Source organism: Metarhizium brunneum, chromosome 6 (assembly GCF_013426205.1).
Source record: "Metarhizium brunneum chromosome 6, complete sequence".
Lineage (NCBI taxonomy): Eukaryota > Fungi > Ascomycota > Sordariomycetes > Hypocreales > Clavicipitaceae > Metarhizium > Metarhizium brunneum.
Window position 1 is genome coordinate 1,288,713 of NC_089427.1, and position 17,731 is coordinate 1,306,443.

The 17,731-nt window shown below is 53.1% G+C and overlaps 6 protein-coding genes across 6 annotated transcripts; 5 read left to right on the forward strand and 1 right to left on the reverse strand.

Annotated features, from left to right (window-relative positions):
- Window positions 1-1,659: 1,659 nt before the first annotated feature.
- Window positions 1,660-2,613, forward strand: G6M90_00g097360 (uncharacterized protein; the record flags this gene model as incomplete). Its single annotated transcript, XM_014691119.1, has 1 exon — window positions 1,660-2,613. One exon carries the CDS (start codon window positions 1,660-1,662, stop codon window positions 2,611-2,613), a length of 954 nt encoding a protein of 317 aa, XP_014546605.1.
- A 574-nt stretch (window positions 2,614-3,187) lies between these two features.
- G6M90_00g097370 (uncharacterized protein) lies at window positions 3,188-4,495 on the forward strand (the record flags this gene model as incomplete). Its single annotated transcript, XM_014691118.2, has 2 exons — window positions 3,188-3,880; window positions 3,950-4,495. 2 exons carry the CDS (start codon window positions 3,188-3,190, stop codon window positions 4,493-4,495), a joined length of 1,239 nt encoding a protein of 412 aa, XP_014546604.2.
- Window positions 4,496-5,992: 1,497 nt separating this feature from the next.
- G6M90_00g097380 (uncharacterized protein) lies at window positions 5,993-6,367 on the forward strand (the record flags this gene model as incomplete). Its single annotated transcript, XM_014691117.1, has 2 exons — window positions 5,993-6,222; window positions 6,289-6,367. The coding sequence occupies 2 exons, from the start codon at window positions 5,993-5,995 to the stop codon at window positions 6,365-6,367; spliced, it is 309 nt and encodes a 102-aa protein (XP_014546603.1).
- Window positions 6,368-9,724: 3,357 nt separating this feature from the next.
- On the forward strand, window positions 9,725-11,389 carry PDI_1 (Protein disulfide-isomerase; the record flags this gene model as incomplete). Its single annotated transcript, XM_014691116.1, has 2 exons — window positions 9,725-9,863; window positions 9,987-11,389. The coding sequence occupies 2 exons, from the start codon at window positions 9,725-9,727 to the stop codon at window positions 11,387-11,389; spliced, it is 1,542 nt and encodes a 513-aa protein (XP_014546602.1).
- Window positions 11,390-11,759: 370 nt separating this feature from the next.
- Window positions 11,760-12,315, reverse strand: G6M90_00g097400 (uncharacterized protein; the record flags this gene model as incomplete). The annotated part of the gene is made up of 3 exons (XM_014691115.2): window positions 11,760-11,834; window positions 11,947-12,052; window positions 12,179-12,315. 3 exons carry the CDS (start codon window positions 12,313-12,315, stop codon window positions 11,760-11,762), a joined length of 318 nt encoding a protein of 105 aa, XP_014546601.2.
- Window positions 12,316-12,671: 356 nt separating this feature from the next.
- On the forward strand, window positions 12,672-13,531 carry G6M90_00g097410 (uncharacterized protein; the record flags this gene model as incomplete). Its single annotated transcript, XM_014691114.2, has 2 exons — window positions 12,672-12,939; window positions 13,014-13,531. 2 exons carry the CDS (start codon window positions 12,672-12,674, stop codon window positions 13,529-13,531), a joined length of 786 nt encoding a protein of 261 aa, XP_014546600.2.
- Window positions 13,532-17,731: the final 4,200 nt, after the last annotated feature.

A 17,731-nucleotide genomic window follows, 5' to 3' on the forward strand; every position in this document is an offset into this window, starting at 1 on the left:
ATAAAAAATATCTAAACTGGTTAAATAGTTTTCGCCTCTTGCCGTACAGAAGTTTCTTAGACATCAAATATACCCCTTATCAAGTCCTAATAAGCGACAGCGCCGACAGCCCATTTTGCCAGGGAATAATAGCTCTCAAGCTCCTCTGCTCACTTATGAGCACCAAACACAACCAACTCAACGCGCCTTCAGTCATAAGAACCAGGGCTTTTACAGAACCGTCCAAGCAGGAATGTGAAGTTGTTGGTCTCGGGTTTGCGAACCAACTAGTGCCGTGTAGCGCCAACGCTTTCGCTAAGCCAGGCTAATCACTCGGCAGATCCAATTCACAATTTGAAGTGCGTACTATACTAACTGCATTTACATTCCGTGTTGCGACGATTACAACGGTCTACGAAAGCGGAAATGGGAACATGGTCGCCTCCCCATCCAAGTTTGGCAACGCAGTTCAGGGCAAAACACATCACGACCAAAGGACCAAAGTACTGTTATCCCCAAGATTTGTTAATGAGCGAAGACGTCTCGTGAGACTATGCATAATGGAAGTGTCTAACGTGATGCAACAATGCGATGATGAAAGTTTGAGTGCTGCAAGATATTAGAAGACTAGCGACATAGTCGAGTATTTAGACAAAGGCAGCGCCGTGCAAAACGGAGTTGGGAGAAGCGCAATGAGCGGCTTGAAAAGAACGTCGTCTGATTTTAAACAAAACCACGAGGACGATAAGTGAGCTATCGCATCACGTCGGACTCGGCATGTCATTTGGAATGTTGGCTTGGTACTATTACGGCATTAGGGCCAGACCGGGCATATGTATACTAATTATCATAACGATGCAGTTGGGCGATTCTGAAACTAGTCAAGATCGATGTAGTCGTCGGCTGGATAACTAGTCCTGAAGCGCAAAAACAACAAAAGAATAGCATGTGCTGTGGCCGTGAAGGGTGGTTGCTTTGACCAGTTGCGTGGCGGCACATGGCCATGTGCACATCAATTCCGAGAATAATAATAGTCATGTTCATTACAGAGAGGAAGCCCCTGTAATGAATACGTGATATACTGAAGCATGAAGATCCGAAATAGGCCAAGTATCTCGCGCTACTAGAGGCAATTATATGTCCTTTGAACCTGTGCTGTTGGCCCGTCCACCTCCTCTTGTTGCTCTTGCTTATGAGGGGAAACAAAGTTCTGTCTTCCAAACCAGCGGGTGCGCAACGGTTGTGTTGATGAGGTAGAAGCTTACAAACTTTCCGTTTGGTTGGCACAACGGCTGGTCCCTCCCCGACATATTTAAGCAAAGACCCCAAGTTTAGTTTGCTCAAGGGAGGAGGGAGACTAGGTTGATCCATGAACTAGTCCTAGAACAACCCGGGCATCGCGACCAGCTTTGACGGATCAGGGACAGGCATAATCAGCAGCGACACCAATATCATGCACATCACGAACGAAGCCGGAAACAGCACGGTATATTCACAGCGCAATTTCCCAATTCTTTGCTCGACACAGCATACAAGCCACACAATGGCAAGCCCACCAGATGCCTCACTAAATTAGAATCCCGCCGCTCGTCGTCACAAACGGCAAAGGCCCTATAAAGGCTGGACGCGAGGACGTCCTCCCATGAGCACGACATACCGCCTTCTTCCCAGACGGACACAATGTCTACCACAGCAGCCAACTTCATCCTTTCCAACATCCTCGGTCTCGGCCTGGTCACCATCACGTCGCCCACAAGCCCCGTCATCCTGCTCCTAGTCGCCGAGAAGGGCCCCTTCATCACATACGAGTATCTCCTGTCGGCGGTAGACCTGACGCTCGCCCTCGTCATCAGCTTCCTCGTCCTATGCAACCTCGAGCACAAGTGGATCGCAAAGAACTACTCGTTCCCATACGCCTTCCACCCCGTACGCAACCTCGGTGCCAAGGCGCTCCAATTCCAGCTCGTCCTCTTCGAAGTCTACCACCTCCATTTGTTTTCGCGCATCACCCACATCCTCACTCTACTCGTCGAAGAAGCCGCCTGGCTGTTCCTCATCCAAGGAACCTTTGGCGCCGTCGGCCTAGCCACCGCCAACGCCCTTCTCGCCTTGCAGGCATTCAGCTACGGCGACGCCCTGCTCGGCGCGGCCATCACCGCTCTGAATCTGGCCGTTTCTCTCGCCGCGGCCATCGGGTTCCAAGGGGTCGCGGACGGCGGCGGTGCCCTCGGCGGCATCAAGATCGGGCTCGTTTTGTGCGCGGCCCTGAGGACCGCGTCGCATGTCGCGGAGCCGCTGCCGCCCGCGTACAATGAGAGCAGTAAGTCGTTTGAGCGTAGTTTCGGGGTGAGCGGCTTCGAGTTTCTCTTTTCCAACACGCTGTTTGCCTTTTGGCTCTTTTGCTACGGGGTCATTCAGGAGATGGGCGCCGGCATGCCGGGCCGCCTGTTTAATATTGCCGTGGCCGAGGTCATGTACTCGGCGGGGTATCAGGGGAAGTCTGCGTGGGATGTCGTCGTGGCCAAGGGGTGGGCTTGCGAAATCGTCAAGAGAGGCTGGGAGGCGTATCCCATGTCGCAGGAGTTGCTTGCCTGGGTTGCGGTGCGTGATGACAGCGGATACCCGATACTCTAGCTCTAGGATGACTGCGCTTGTACAATATGAAAAACGTTGAATGTCTCTTATAGTTGTGTTTAGATTCGAGGCGTTTAGGCCGTCATTTCGCATTGCCTTTGCAACACGTACATCTTGACCTATGTCGAGGCGGTTGGTGTACTCCGTACAAATGAGGAACAAGTGCCGTCGAATGTCTTACACGCCATTGGTCCATGCCTGCGCCAATTAGACTCGCGCAATCTAGGCGCCACGAGCTTGTGCAAGGGCGTACTCCGTACAAGGGCGTACAAGGGGGGGTGGATTAGTCCAATTCAGGCACAAATGGTACCTTGGTATTTCTAAGCATCATGGCGATGTTGTCATTGGCATAAAAAGTGAGCCATTTCACGCTTGTGCAAATGTCGTCCCTCACCACCGTCAAATGGCGACTGTCCGGCCCGGCGCATACCGTCGGCTAGCTCGCCGCATTGCGCAGCGCATCGAACCTCCTCCTTCCTTTATCACGACCTCGCATCGCCCCCAACCGTTGAGCGTCCATCATCATCATCACCACCACCACCACGGCCTCACCACACACGCGCCCCGCCTCAACATGCCCCGGTTCGACCTCCGCAACAAGGGCCAGTCCGGCATCCCCTTCTACACCCCGGCGCAGGAACCCGCGGCCGGCACCGCGGCAGACGCCTCGACGGCACCGACGCTCTACACGCCGCTGCGCATGCGGTCCCTCGAGCTGCACAACCGCTTCGTCGTGTCGCCCATGTGCCAGTACAGCGCCGCCGACGGCCACCTCACCGACTACCACCTCGTGCACCTGGGCCAGTTCGCGCTCCACGGCGCCGGCGTCGTCATGGTCGAGGCCACGGCCACCGAGCCGCGCGGCCGCATCTCGCCCCAGGACTCGGGCCTCTGGCAGGACTCGCAGATGGAGCCGCTGCGCAGGATCGTAAACTACGTCCACAGCCAGAACACCAAGGCCGGCATCCAGATCGCCCACGCCGGCCGCAAGGCGAGCACCCTGGCGCCGTGGATCGGCGGCTCCGCCAACAAGGCGCTCGCGGGCGAGGAGCACGGCGGCTGGCCCGACCAGGTCGTCGGCCCGAGTGCGATTCCCTTTTCCGACGACCACGCCACGCCGGCCGAGCTGAGCGTCGACGACATCAGGGGCCTGGTCAAGAGCTTCGGGGAGGCGGCGCTGCGAGCCGTCAAGGCCGGCTTCGACCTGATTGAGATTCACGGCGCCCACGGCTACCTCATCACCGAGTTCCTGTCTCCCATCTCCAACGTACGGCTCCCTGACATGCCCTGAAAGGTAAACGACAAAAGAAAGATTGAAAAAACTAACACACGCCAGAAACGAACCGACAGCTACGGCGGCTCCTTTGACAACCGCACCCGCTTCCTCCGCGAGGTCATCGAGACGGTGCGCTCCGTCATCCCCGACTCCATGCCCCTCTGGCTGCGCGTCTCGGCCACCGAGTGGATGGAATGGACGGGCGAGCCCTCGTGGGACCTCGACAGCACCGTCAGGCTCGCCAAGCTGCTGCCCGCGCTGGGTGTCGACGCCCTCGACGTCAGCAGCGGCGGCAACGACCCCCGGCAGAGGCTGCTGCGCGAAAAGACGTACCAGACCGACCTGGCGCGCGCGATTCGCCGCGCACTCCGCGCCGACGGGCTGGACCTGGCTGTCGGCGCCGTGGGCAACATTGACGCCGCCGAGTTCGCCAGGGACGTCGTGCAGGAGGGCGGGGAGCAGTCGGCCGACTTGGTCCTCGTGGCGAGGCATTTCCTGCGGGAGCCTGACTTTGTGCTTAATGCTGCGGAGAGGCTGGGTGTGCCGGTTAAGTGGCCGAATCAGTATCACAGAGCAGCGTCGAGGGAGGTTGCCGATGCATTCTGAGTTCTGAGGACTGATGTATCTTTTTTTTTTTTTTTTTTTTTAAATTCTGGAGAGCAATGGGGCAGAACGTTTCAAAACAGGGGGGTTGGAGTGAAGCGGCCTACTGGTTCGAGAGCAGGGTGTATGAAATGAATAGATATGCCGTCATGATATAATAGATGTAGATGACTGAAATAAAGCAAGGTATAGTACGGAGTGTTCTAGGCGGGATCAGAGGTGGTGTTGATGGCTGACATGCGTGCGGTCAACGAGACTTGATGCAGCATCATGGCCAGACGTGCGCATGTAACCCAAACGAGGGAGTTGAAGCCGCCTTTCCTTTCGTTCAACTTTACCAACGACAGTCCTGTCGGTGACAGCATTATTGACAATGCAGTGCAGATGACTGAATCGCGGCCTCCAAGGCGGACTGACTGACGGCCAGTGAGCGCGTTTCTGACGTAATTTCTTATCCAGTGTTTCAAACCCCTCATTCTGTTGCATAGTAGTTCTGAACCATTTATGTATGTTGACCCGCTGAAATATGCTGAACAAGATTGGGTTGGAAAACTGACGTAATTGTTAGGTACCAAGAGCGTTATTATCAGAAGTTGAAAGGGCTGAAAAGTCTCCTAGACTTTGATCAATGACAAGAAACCCTCTGTAGGGGTGGGAAAACGGCAATTATAACCAGTTCCCACCATAAGTTTAGTAAACAACAAGTCTCACGACATGGCATATATCCCCCTTCACACGTCAAAGCAGTGAGCCCGAAGAAGAATATTAATTCCGTGGCAAGATGCTTTTCCAGCCTGTTTTTCTGGACACAGAAATAAAATATTGTTATGTGCAGTTGTATGCAGCTTAGAGAAAACTACCACCTACCTAAGCACGCCATGAGGTGTTTTGGTGACTGTCACCTACCTCGTCAGTTATTACCCGACAGTTTATGACAAATCTCTACTAGAACCTGACAATGTGTAGGTGTATTATGAGAATTGAGCTGTCTTCAGAAACAGAAGCCGCGCACGTAGGCAAGTACGTTTGTCGGGCCGCTGGCTTCCCCCTCTCGGGTGTCAATATACTACACCCTATGCATGTACGAACTACAAGGGAGTATCTTCTCGGGTCGCAAGTGGCACGCTGTGGGCCTTGATAAGTTCAGTATTACTAGAAGATAGTGACCAAGGTAGCACAAATGGGAAAGCCATGCACTTTTATGACTCGTGGTGCATGGGAATGCAACCCTCTTACGGAAATGTCTTACCCAGTACCGTTTTCAATCTTGTTCCATACTACACGTCACTTCCGGCAGTCTATGTGTGTTGACTCTTGAGGAGCAGACGGATTCGTGTGCGGTGCTTCAGGCAGGACTTTTCAGAGTCTATATAAACTCTGCGCCGTTCCCAGCTTTTCACATCGGACAACCAAGCAGCTCCCAACAAGTTACTCTTATTCCAATATATCCTACCGCTCAATCTCGTGGCTCAGTTTATTAAAACCTTAAACAATCTCAACATGCGTCTCTCAGCACACGTGGCCCTTGCCTTTGCCTCTTCGGCCCTTGCCTTGCTCATCGACACCCCTCCGGAGGCAACCAGGGGTTCTCCCTTGAACATAACTTGGAAGCTGGACCCGGACCAGGTCGTCTTTTACCTCTCCAACAACAATGAATCGTACTGGCCCATTGGGTTTGCCAACATTCACGATGGATCCGTCACGGCCCAGGTCCCCACGACGTATTCGTAGTAAGTTTACAGCCAGGGTAATCACAAACATGTGTTTAAGAAAAATGTCCTAACTCCCGCGTGCAGTAACACGGGTCACATTATTGCGTTTACCAACGATGGCCTTGGCCCGGTTGGGGCGTCTCAACAGTTCCCCGTGAACTAGGGTTGGGTAGCTTGATGTGTTGGGGCAAAGGGCAGTTCGATTACCATCACGACTACAACCGATGCTTGGATAGCGGTAGTGACCCCGATACATAGTTTCACAATCCAAGACTATAAAACCGTGTCATCTAGGCTTAGATAAGCGTCTGCAAGTATCTTTGTCTGGGAAAGTTATCCCGTTATTATGTTGTAGCACCCGGGGCACGATGCCACACAGATCCCTTTCGTAGGACAAGCGGCACGCCAAGACAAGAGAGATATCATCCTTGGAAATGCCAGGGATACATGAACGTTGGCGGCTCCTACAACGTACGACTGTTCCCCGGGACAAGGGACTTGGCATGTCCGTAGCTTATATCCTCGAGTAGAAAGACATGTCCGAGTTGCCACTGGCGTATTACTTTTACGTCGCTTTATCTGACAGTTGAATTATATTCCGACTATGTAGATGGATTCTTTCCTTTGCCCCAGCAGCCAGCCGCGCACACTCATCAGACCAACCTCTTCTCATCATTCCTGCTTTCCGTTTCCGTTTCCGAGTTTGATGCCTAGCGCGGTTCCCATTCCCAATGCGAGAATAACTTCAACTACAGTCGACGGTCACCCTCACGACTATACGTCCGAGTCTCTCTATTCTTAGTATCCGTTAATCAATCTCACCATTTGATTGTTCACGCAGACCAAGTCCGACCGCTCTGTACTCCATTAGCCGCGCCGGCTCGGCCCCGCCGATAAGTGGGGCGATTCCCGGGCCGGGTCCGATGCGGTTCCCTGCCCTGGGTACGGCCAAAATAGTATTACTAGGTGTCTTGCGTAATTATTTGGCACTCTTCTTTAGTTTAGATTTACTTGATATTGTAATATACTAGTTTATACTTCTTATTAGGTAAATATACTCTGCTATAAACTGAAACTATTTACTACGAGGTACCTAGTAAGCTTAAACAGCACGTCTATTCTCTTATATATATAATATAGTACTCGGATAATAGTTAGGTCAAGTTAGATACTATTATATTAGAACATCAATCACCGCACTTCCTTTGTCATACATGAAAGCAAAATCCATACTGGCGGCAGCGATGGGGTGCCGGACTCGCCAATACCAAGAATGTGCCGAGTGAGCATTACAAGGATAAAGCCGCCGCTTATCTTGTTGATCGAGTCCATTTAGAGCGACCACCTTGACAGACTATTGAGAGCTGTAGTGGCTGCTACAGACCTTGAACGGAAGATTACGACGTGCGGGCTTGCTAAGTACTAGCTGCTGCTAGCTGCCCCCGGAAGAAATGCAGAAGGGAAAATGAAGGCAGGGGAAGGAGGTTTGCGGTAGTTGTTTCATTGAAGCTATTACAAGGTCTGTAGCGAATAAAAACTTTTGCTGGGTTATTATAAGTCATCGGCCGCAGCGTTGAGTTGAAGCTGCCAAAAGGAAGCTGTCGTACGAAGCCAAGTAAAAGGGACGGCTTTGACAGGCTACGAGTTGAATTGGTCGACGAAATTGTTAGGTTTGCTGGGCCAGTGGGAAGGTAGACGCCTAAGACAGATAGCACCGAACAAAAGTTGCATACTTTCCCTTATCCTTTAGTTTCCTATCCACATCATTCAACCGTCTTGCAACTAGTACTCGCCTGGACAATACTCTTCTCAACTGCGCTTTCGTAAACGGGAATAAGCATTACGTCCAAGTCATCGATTAGCCTAGCCCGTAATCACGAATGATTTACTTGGCACATGTCCATTTATATCAGCGCAACCCCCAGGTGAGTCCATCTAGAGTCAAAGTCTTTGGATTGAAGACTTAGACTTTCAAGAGACGGCAATTTCGCACACCTGGTAGTCACAATCGATTCGTTCTGCAGCTGTGTGATTGGGGACAAAAGAATTATTGGCCGGGGCTATTGCATATTCCAGCACCTTGCACTTCTCCGCACCGAAATGCTGAAGTGCAATGTTGACAACAGGCCACTACGGCGTGAACTGTAATCTCCCACACTGACAATAACGCCGCCAATCGACTCCGCGCTTACGACAACTGACTGAATGTTTGAAGGAATTGCAGACTGGGATCTGCAGAGATACTCGGGATACAACAGGTGGCAGCTTGGCAGTCAGGATTATCAGTAATCCTGTGCGGAGCGCCAATGAGCTTGTGGCCACTTGTTCTCTCTCAGCAATCAGGCCTGCTGCTGTCTTTGGCTTTGGCCGTTGGAAAGTTGCTCCGGGGCCAGTGTGTAGAGTCAAGTGTCACTGCAGGGCAATGCAGCAGCCATCAGAGCAAAGACTTATGCGTGTGGGACAACATTGAATTGAGACATGGCCAGAGTCGATCAATTAGTAATAATTTGTTGATTGACTGATGGCCGTCGGTGGGTGGAGACGGCATTCGGATGGCGGGAGGCGATCAACAAGATCGAATTGGTGATTTTCGAGACGCTGCTCTGACTCCGGGGGAGAGATCAAAAACTACAGATAGTCGATGCGTTCGCAAATGACCAGCCATTCGAATCCAGCACTGGGCTAATCATTCGCTGGCGGTCCCAACTCGACGCACGGGTTTGGCGTCGTGGAATGGATGCATGCAGCTGGATGCGGCATGCGATGCAGACAAGAGGCTGAGGCTGAGCCAATAAAGCCATCTGGTTAGTCTACACACACAGTACGGAGGACGCGGTACATACGAAGCGAGGCAACACCCTGAGCTGACAATCGACTGTCAATTAAGTGATTATTGAGATAGATGGTGACGGAGAGACGGGGTCGAGGCTTGGCTAGCAGCTTGAGCCGTCTGGTCTGGCCAAGTAGTACTACGAATACAGTAGGCGCGAGCTACAGGCTCGACTGCATGGCAGCTCCCTGAAGGTACAGTTGATGCATAGGCCCCACTCCGCGGTGGATCACAAGCGCAGCACGAGCTGTGACTCGCTGGTTGCAGGTCTGGTGGGCTGAGCGCCGCCAAGTTCTCCGTACAGAGGTACGTAGTAGTAGCTGCAAACATTGAATCCTAAAAGGTACCGGAGGCCACAGTAAGCTTGCCAGCTCCCTTTGTGGCATGGAGCGGCTGCACTCTGAGCACAGCTAGTCCCTAGGGAAAAGGGACACTTGTTCAATTGGACTCCAGCCGCGTCTTCTCGAGTGTACAAAACCTCTCTTATCCCATCGTCCTCCCACGGCACCTCTTGAATCTTTCCTTTCCATCCCCATCCCCCTCCCCAATCCCATCGGCCGCATTTTAATCCATCGTGGGCTTTTGATTTGGGCTTCGGAAAATATCCCCCCGTCTTCTTTTGCCTTCGCACGTTTAGGCAGGCTCGTCTAGTGTAGCTCTAGCTCGCACAGTCCACACATCACACGCATTATGCAGCACAAGCGTATCGCCTTTGGCCTTTTGGCCGCCTTTGCCTCCCTGGCATCTGCCGACGACTCCGATGTTCACCAGCTGACCGAGAAGACCTTCAAGGACTTTGTCAAGGCCAATCCCTTGGTTCTGGCCGAGTGTAAGTTCCTGCCCTGCTCCCCGTTGTGAAGACGTGTCTCGCCAGCCGGGCCACGGTGGCAACTTGGTTGCCTCGCCTCATTTGTAAGCCTCTTCATACGCTAACTCGACGCTCGCTCCCTAGTCTTCGCCCCTTGGTGCGGACACTGCAAAGCCCTCGCCCCCGAATACGAGGAGGCTGCTACCACTTTGAAAGAAAAGGACATCAAGCTCGCCAAGATTGACTGCACTGAAGAAGCTGAACTCTGCAAGGAGCACGGTGTCGAGGGTTATCCCACCCTCAAGGTTTTCCGCGGCGTCGACAATGTCGCCCCCTACAATGGCCAGCGCAAGGCTGCTGCCATCACCTCTTACATGGTCAAGCAGTCGCTGCCTGCCGTTTCTCTCCTGACCAAGGATACCCTCGAGGAGTTCAAGACGGCCGACAAGGTTGTTGTCGTCGCCTACCTTGCTGCCGATGACAAGGCCTCCAACGAGACCTTCACCACTGTCGCCGAGAAGCTCCGTGACAACTATCTGTTCGGCGGTGTCAACGATGCCGCTGTTGCCGAAGCCGAGGGTGTCAAGTTCCCCTCTATTGTTCTGTACAAGTCCTTCGACGAGGGCAAGAACACCTACACTGAGAAGTTTGACGTTGAGGCCATTGAGAAATTTGCCAAGACTGCTGCCACTCCTCTCATCGGAGAGGTTGGCCCTGAGACCTATGCTGACTACATGTCCGCTGGTATTCCCCTCGCCTACATCTTCGCTGAGACCCAGGAGGAGCGCGACGGCCTCTCCAAGGACCTCAAGCCCATCGCCGAGAAGTACAAGGGCAAGATTAACTTTGCCACCATTGACGCCAAGTCATTCGGCGCTCACGCTGGCAACCTGAACCTGAAGACTGACAAGTTCCCTGCCTTCGCCATCCACGAGACTGTCAAGAACCTCAAGTTCCCTTACGACCAGGACAAGAAGATCACCAAGGACGCCATTGCCAAGTTTGCCGACGACTACTCGGCTGGCAAGATTGAGCCTAGCATCAAGTCTGAGCCCATTCCTGAGAACCAGGACGGCCCTGTTACCATCATTGTCGCCAAGAACTACGACCAGATTGTCCTTGACGATAAGAAGGATGTCCTTGTCGAGTTCTACGCCCCCTGGTGCGGTCACTGCAAGGCTCTTGCCCCTAAGTACGATCAGCTCGGCGAGGCGTACAAGAAGTCCGAGTTCAAGGACAAGGTTGTCATCGCCAAGGTCGATGCCACCGCTAACGATGTTCCTGATGACATTTCTGGCTTCCCTACCATCAAGCTCTTCCCCGCTGGCAATAAGGACGGCGCCGTTACCTACGATGGTGCCCGTACTGTTGAGGGTTTGATTGAATTCATCAAGGAGAAGGGCAAGCACAGCGCCGCCATCTCTTTCAAGGAGGAGAGCACCGAGGAAGCTGCCCCTGCCGCTTCGGAGAAGGCGGAGAAGGAGAAGAAGGAGGAAAAGACTGAGAAGGCCGAGGAGAAGGACGATGAGGATCACGATGAGCTGTAAATTTGACGAGCAATGTACTGGTTTTAAAATGAAAGGGTGCCCTTTATGATATCCGAGGGTGGGTTTCAACGCGTTGGCTTGAGTATCAAGGCTTTGTAGTTTCTGTAATATGTGCGGACGCTGATGGATCAAAAATATCATGTTACACATCTGCTTCTCGCTGTCACAATGTCCGGGACGCATCTGTTGTCCCGTGTTTTTGACATGAATGATTTAACTTTATATGTATATCAGTTGTGATGTTACACGCGTACCAGATTCCTAGCAATTGGCGCTACATGATGTGGCCACAGCAATATCCGGGGACAGCAACGACCTTGTTATTGACCTGCCTTCCTCCAACCCTTGGACCCATGCCCAACGCTGTTCATTATTTCTTCTCCTGTGTTCTTTGCTCAAGGGCCTTTACATAATTTGTCAAGCGGGTAACGGAAGCTTGCAGGGTCTGTAGCAAAAGTTAGCCGTTATCGCCTCTCCGACCCGAAACCCAGAGCCAGTGTGGGCATTGCCACACATCGAGAGAGAGCATAGATCACATCAGGGGGGGTGGGACGAACGTAAATATCCTCGCTGAGCAGGTCGTTGGAAACCTTGAACTCCTGAACGAGATAGGTGTATACGGCGCTGCCGGAAAGGACGCATCCGAACAGGAAGCCAAACAGTCTGCGCCAGTCAGTATTCCGTTGCAAGAGCCAGCCGCACACATCCCCCCGTCCCATATTGCTCGGTCCAGACCAGGAGCACCCGGATGCGTCTCTCCAGTCGGAGGGGTACAAGGGGGGAACTCACCCTCCGCGGAAAGCTCCCATCGGCCGCTTTGCCGGAAGAGGCGCCGCATCGGCCATCCGTCTCGCGGACGTGCTGAAGGTGCGCGCGCCCAGGGCTCGGGTCGTGCTCGCAAAGAGGATTCTCGAAGCTCCGGACATGTTGGGTGTCGTGTCGTGGGTGGCGAGTGCTAGATTGGGGGGGATGAAGGAGCTCAGACGACAGGCGACGGGATGGGCGTTCGGGTGTTTGGAGTAGAGAGCATGAGGTGTCTGGTGCTTCGGCAAGACCAGCGGGTTTGTTGCAGGCGGGTTGAATTGGCCCCACTTGATTGGGTGAAGCTTTCAAGGCGGATTTTCCCGGCGTTTTGGCGGAGCCCATGCATCTATGTATCTTCCCACGCGGCTGCGAGAGATGGTTGAGGCATCTACCTGCCTTTGGACCTCTTCACAACCATATCTCCGCAAAACACCCTCCATGGTGCGCGGATAGATACCCGGCGCCGGGTCTCAGCATCATGAACAACTTTGGCGTCATCGAGCTCGCCGGCGCGAAAACAACATCCGCGCCGGGATGGGCCTACGTGCCAGACACGGCCATAGCTCCCGGATCGGCTGGCATCCAGCCTGTCAACAGGAAACGGGCGCGTAACCCGACCGGGGGAGGGCCGAGCCTGAGCGACTTGACGGCGAGACAGGAAAACAAGATCCGGAAAGAGGTCGAGGCCCTGGGGAAGGACGGCTCAAGGGACAATACAATTCCTCTACCGGCGAAGAGCGGCCGCAGTACGTATTAATCACACCCATAGAACACCCGGGATTGTTGCTGAGAACGCGCGCGAGAAACTAATGGTCGATAGCGCAAACGAAATTCACCCCCAACGTCCGCAAAGTGATGCAGTCCCAAAAGACGTTTGCGAACCACCTCGACGACTACCTCGCCCTGCAGGCCCTTGAGGCCCAGCCGTCGTCCAACGCGAGCAAGCGGCCTGGGGCCGGCAAAAAGGACACCGCGGCCTCCACGCCCAGACAATCTACGCATGATGACGACGTCGCCATGACGGACGACCTGCCCCCCGTCTTGCCGCCGCCGTGCAAGGCGCCGCCTGCACCGCACCCCAGCGATGGCGACCCGCTGCTCGCGTCTCGCGTGCCAGAGATGCCGTCCGATGCGGAGCTGCGCGGGTTATTGGCGCACCCGCCATTGTCGTATTTCGAGGCGCTGGGGAACCTGGACGACAGATATCCGACGAGGGTGTTTTGTGAAGTTTGCGGGTACTGGGGGCGGGTGAGGTGTTTGAAGTGCGGGACGAGAGTATGTGCGCTGGATTGTTTGGAGACGCATAGGGAGGAGTGTGTGACTCGATATGGACTGTGAGCCGTGGCCCGACGACCGATTCAGAGCCGACTAGTTACATGTTTGAACCGTTGGGCAAGGAGCCGGCGGGTGCAGGACAAGATCGATCGAGTCTCCTCATACAACTGGACGAAGAGATATTTGGGGAGAGGTCAGTCATGGAATCTCCCCGCTGGGAACGAACTGGTGGCTTTGGGTCAATAGATGTGTGGTACGCTGGGAAGGCTGGGTTGGGCGTTTTGCATTGCTGGCGTTTGGGGTGGATGTAATGGCATGATACCCAGATAGAGGACCGACTGTATGGTTAGGTTCTTTGCTTTCACATACCCTTTTCTTTTGCCACTTGCCATCACAGGTCGCGTCTCGTTTGAGTCGTATTGTGCCATTCATGGAGACCCTTGTATTACTCGATTCTCTGACATTGGGCCAACCACCATGGCCCGAATAAATCGTGGCTCAGTTTAGAACCAGGCCTAGTCTGATTTCATCACATGCAGACAGCACAGCGTCCCTGGGGAAGAGGTATCCGAAACCACACTCGCGGCAACATCTTGGGAGCCTGCCGGCGCTGCGTGTCAAACCCCACCTTTCACTTGGTGAAGATGAAGTTTTGCTGCTTGCCTCCAAGTAACTTACTCCGTAGGTATTTAAGGGTATCTCGTGCTTGCCCCTCCAAAAATAGCTTTCGATATTCAAGCTCGACTCTTTACCACCCGCTCCTCATAGCGGCCCGAAGAACCGGCCGAGTACACGCCGTTGACCCTTCAAGCCATGCCGTCCACGCCCAGTTGATGCTCTTAAGAAGGGAGGGCGCACATATATAGGGCTGATGTTCCTTAACGTAATGGTGATGTGAGAATCCTTCCCGGAGGCATTTAGCCAAGTGCTGGCCAAGAGGACAATGAGATACTTGACCCCATCTCCAACTTTACTACTATCAGGAGAGCACGCATTTCGTACCACTTGAAACGACCAAGGATATCCCTTGACGTGTTCAAGTACACAAGTACAAAGAATAGTATCTGGCCAGCTACCGCGTGCCTGATGGCGCCGAATCCACGGTGTACAGATATGGCCACCTGGTTGATTTGGGCCGTGAGCCTCGCATATTGAACGCCCAAAGCATCAAAGGCTTCTCGGCGTTCAGCACAAGTGTCGACCGTGGCGACACCATGGATAAAACTAACGCCGTCTAGAACCTAGCCGCCTACCAGCTTATCAACAGCAAAGAAAGCCTGTCTAGAGAACTGCTAGCATCTCGCCTGCCGACAAGAACTCTCTAGCCGAGAGCAACAAGTCTCCCGAGAAGGCTGCCCATGGCAGGATTGTTCAAGACTAGAAGCTCTTTTCCTAGGACGATGTATCCCGATTCGGCATTGTGGCCGCCGCACAGCACCCATATCTAGGAGTCACTGACGGCGCGGCATCTGCAAGGCCGATGTTGGGAAGGTCGCTGGCTACTAGGATCGCTGCGAGGAGAACATGTTCACCTCTGACATGGAGAGGCATGAGTTGAACTCCACGGCCTTTGCCTGTCATGGCAATATCCTTGCTCTCTCGGGTGTGACGTATAAGGACTTGGCAGGCGCAGCCAACTCGAGCATCTCACAACCGAAACAACTTGTCCGGTGCTCTGAATGGCCTTGTGTGCGTGCGTTGACTCCAGTAGGATAATAATTCTAGCATCTTTGCAGGATCGCTCAGATGCACAAAAGATGCGTTTCTAACGTCGGGGGCGGCGCGTGTGAAGACATATATCTCTCGAGGTGATAGATCCAAAATAAAACAAAAGGTACTTTCGACTTCTTGTACAGTGTCTGATGCTTCGCCTTGATTTTTGCTGAAACTGTCTACGCCATCAGAGAAGTACATCGGCAACATTGCCGTTTGATATAGAGCGAGTCTAGCCTCGAGCATGTCTCTGTACTCCCTTACCTTTGGAATCGGAGTCCAGGGGGGAGGAGAATCATGGCTGTGGTGCTTCCTATGACTCCAAGAGACACAACACCCTGAGACGAAACTACGAATATTGCACGATCCTGCTTGATTTCAACCTGTCCCGGGTGGTTCGAGCATCGATGTGTCCAGGCCAAGGACTTGACACTCGCGGATGGCGCCTGCGTTGAGAAGGACTTGCTCTCAAGCGATGCCGGCCCAGTCACGATTCACTGGACAATTTCGCGACAATGATTGATACTCCAACGGAGCATCTTGCAGGCAAGTGGTCGTTCTGGCTCGGCCCTCAACAGGTGCTCGTTGACCTCCATCAACAGCTACGTCAAGGAAGTAAAGCAGACCTGCTACGAAAGTGAGCCTGTTTGCTGACCTCAACCTCTCAACTGCAACACGTTCCAGAATGGGGTTCACACGACCCCGGCTGAACCAATATTGTGCAACATCATCTTCGGTAAGTCCTTGTCAAGGCGTTTCCATTCCCCCGTGGCTCACTCTCTCACCCTCTCACCAGCAGTCTGTGACGGCAAGAATCGTTGGGCACATTTTTGTGCTTTTAGAACAAAGAAAAGCCCTTGCCTTGGCATGCTCATACTACACGCAACACTACCGACCATCTCTTCTCATTCAACACCATCACGTGCTACCACATTTTCGTCTTCGCAAGAAGAGTCCCTGGAGTGTGAGGAGGAGAAAGTCACGCGCCGTCAACGTATTGCAGTTGCGAACAAAACGGCGGGTGACCAGACAAAAACCGAGCATATTCCCCGCGCAAGGCGCTCCAGAGCAGCCGGGCAAGCTCAGAGACGAGAGACGGGTCAGCCGCGGGTGCTACAAGCGGAAAATCATACAGTTATTTGGGTAATGTCATTTCTTTTCCTTGTGGTAAGAGCGGCAAAGGGGCAGTGAGCGAGGACGAGCGGTGACGCATCATCCAAAACTGCACATATGGGACGTGGTGTGGCACCACCGTGTTGCTATCCAGGACAAGGATGATGATATATGACATGTTGGAAAGGATATGACCTGCAGCGGAAAAGGAAACCAGTTCTTCGCCTCACCTCATGCGAGGAACCTTGCCGGAGCGTCCTTTCCCCCGGAACGGAGTACGGAGTAGCTACAGGTAGTTTATCGAGGCGCAACGGCACGGGGGTGGATCTATGGAGAAATGCGAGTGAGGGTAGGATAGGATCAATAGAATACTAGCTAGCAGTGGGGAACAGACAGGAGAGCATTTCGATATGACTGCTCCGGTTCGTGTCTCCCTATCTTGGGCGACGATGTCACTATCTGGAATTGTCTTCGTGCCGCTCCAGCATTCTCCAGAGGGCTAAGCCATCTGCCAAGGTCAGGGTTGAGATAAACAGGTCTCGTATCCATGACACGTGTTTGACGGCGGAAGAATAAGGTTGGCGTCGGCAAGAAAAAATGTCCGGGCGAAAGGGTCTTGGGATTTTTGCAACACAGGGTCTGTGGGCGGCCAGTCGGTTTTCAAGGCAGAAACAAGGCCAAGTTTTGCTAGTTTCGCAGAAGAATATCCATCCCTTTGTTTTGTAGAGCACGGTCCGCTTGTTTTAGGATAAATGTGGCTGTGGAGAGGAGAAAGGAGAGAGGAAACTTGACCAACTCCATAATATTGATGGATGAGGTGAAAGGAGCTGTCCCCCTATACTCATGCGACGAGTCATGAAAGACATGTTGTAAATGATATGGCCGACTGGGTCAGGTTGGGCGTTCCTAGCAGGATTCGGTCACATACCCATGAGTCTACCGAATGCTGTAGTGGTGCTTCCATTCGCCGCCCGTCCTGCTTCACCCAAGGGAACTCACTTGGTGATAGTACAATCTTTATGCCAGAGTGTGTCGGCCCATGGACTTGCAGATAGCGTGCCTGTGACTATTGACAATTCACTCGGCTACCGAAGCCCTGCATGTTAAAACTGAACCTGCCACAATGAGGAAGAGGCACGAGCATGTACAAGAACAATTTTTAGATGACATGTTCTCTGCACTCCGTATGTAGATCACCACATAATCAGGGCTTGGGTCTAGTTGTTACCTCCCCAGAGCAAAGGCGGGAGGTTGGCACGAGCTCGCAGGTGCCACCGACTGACCATTTACACCGGACCCTTCCTCCAGCTGTCTTCTTGCACCGCAGCCGAGTCTTTTGAAGCAGGGACAAATCCAGGAACAGCGTCCTAGTGGGCCATATGTATTGAATACTCCATAGATAGGGCAGAGCAGCTACGCGCCGGTTGCAGGGCGCAT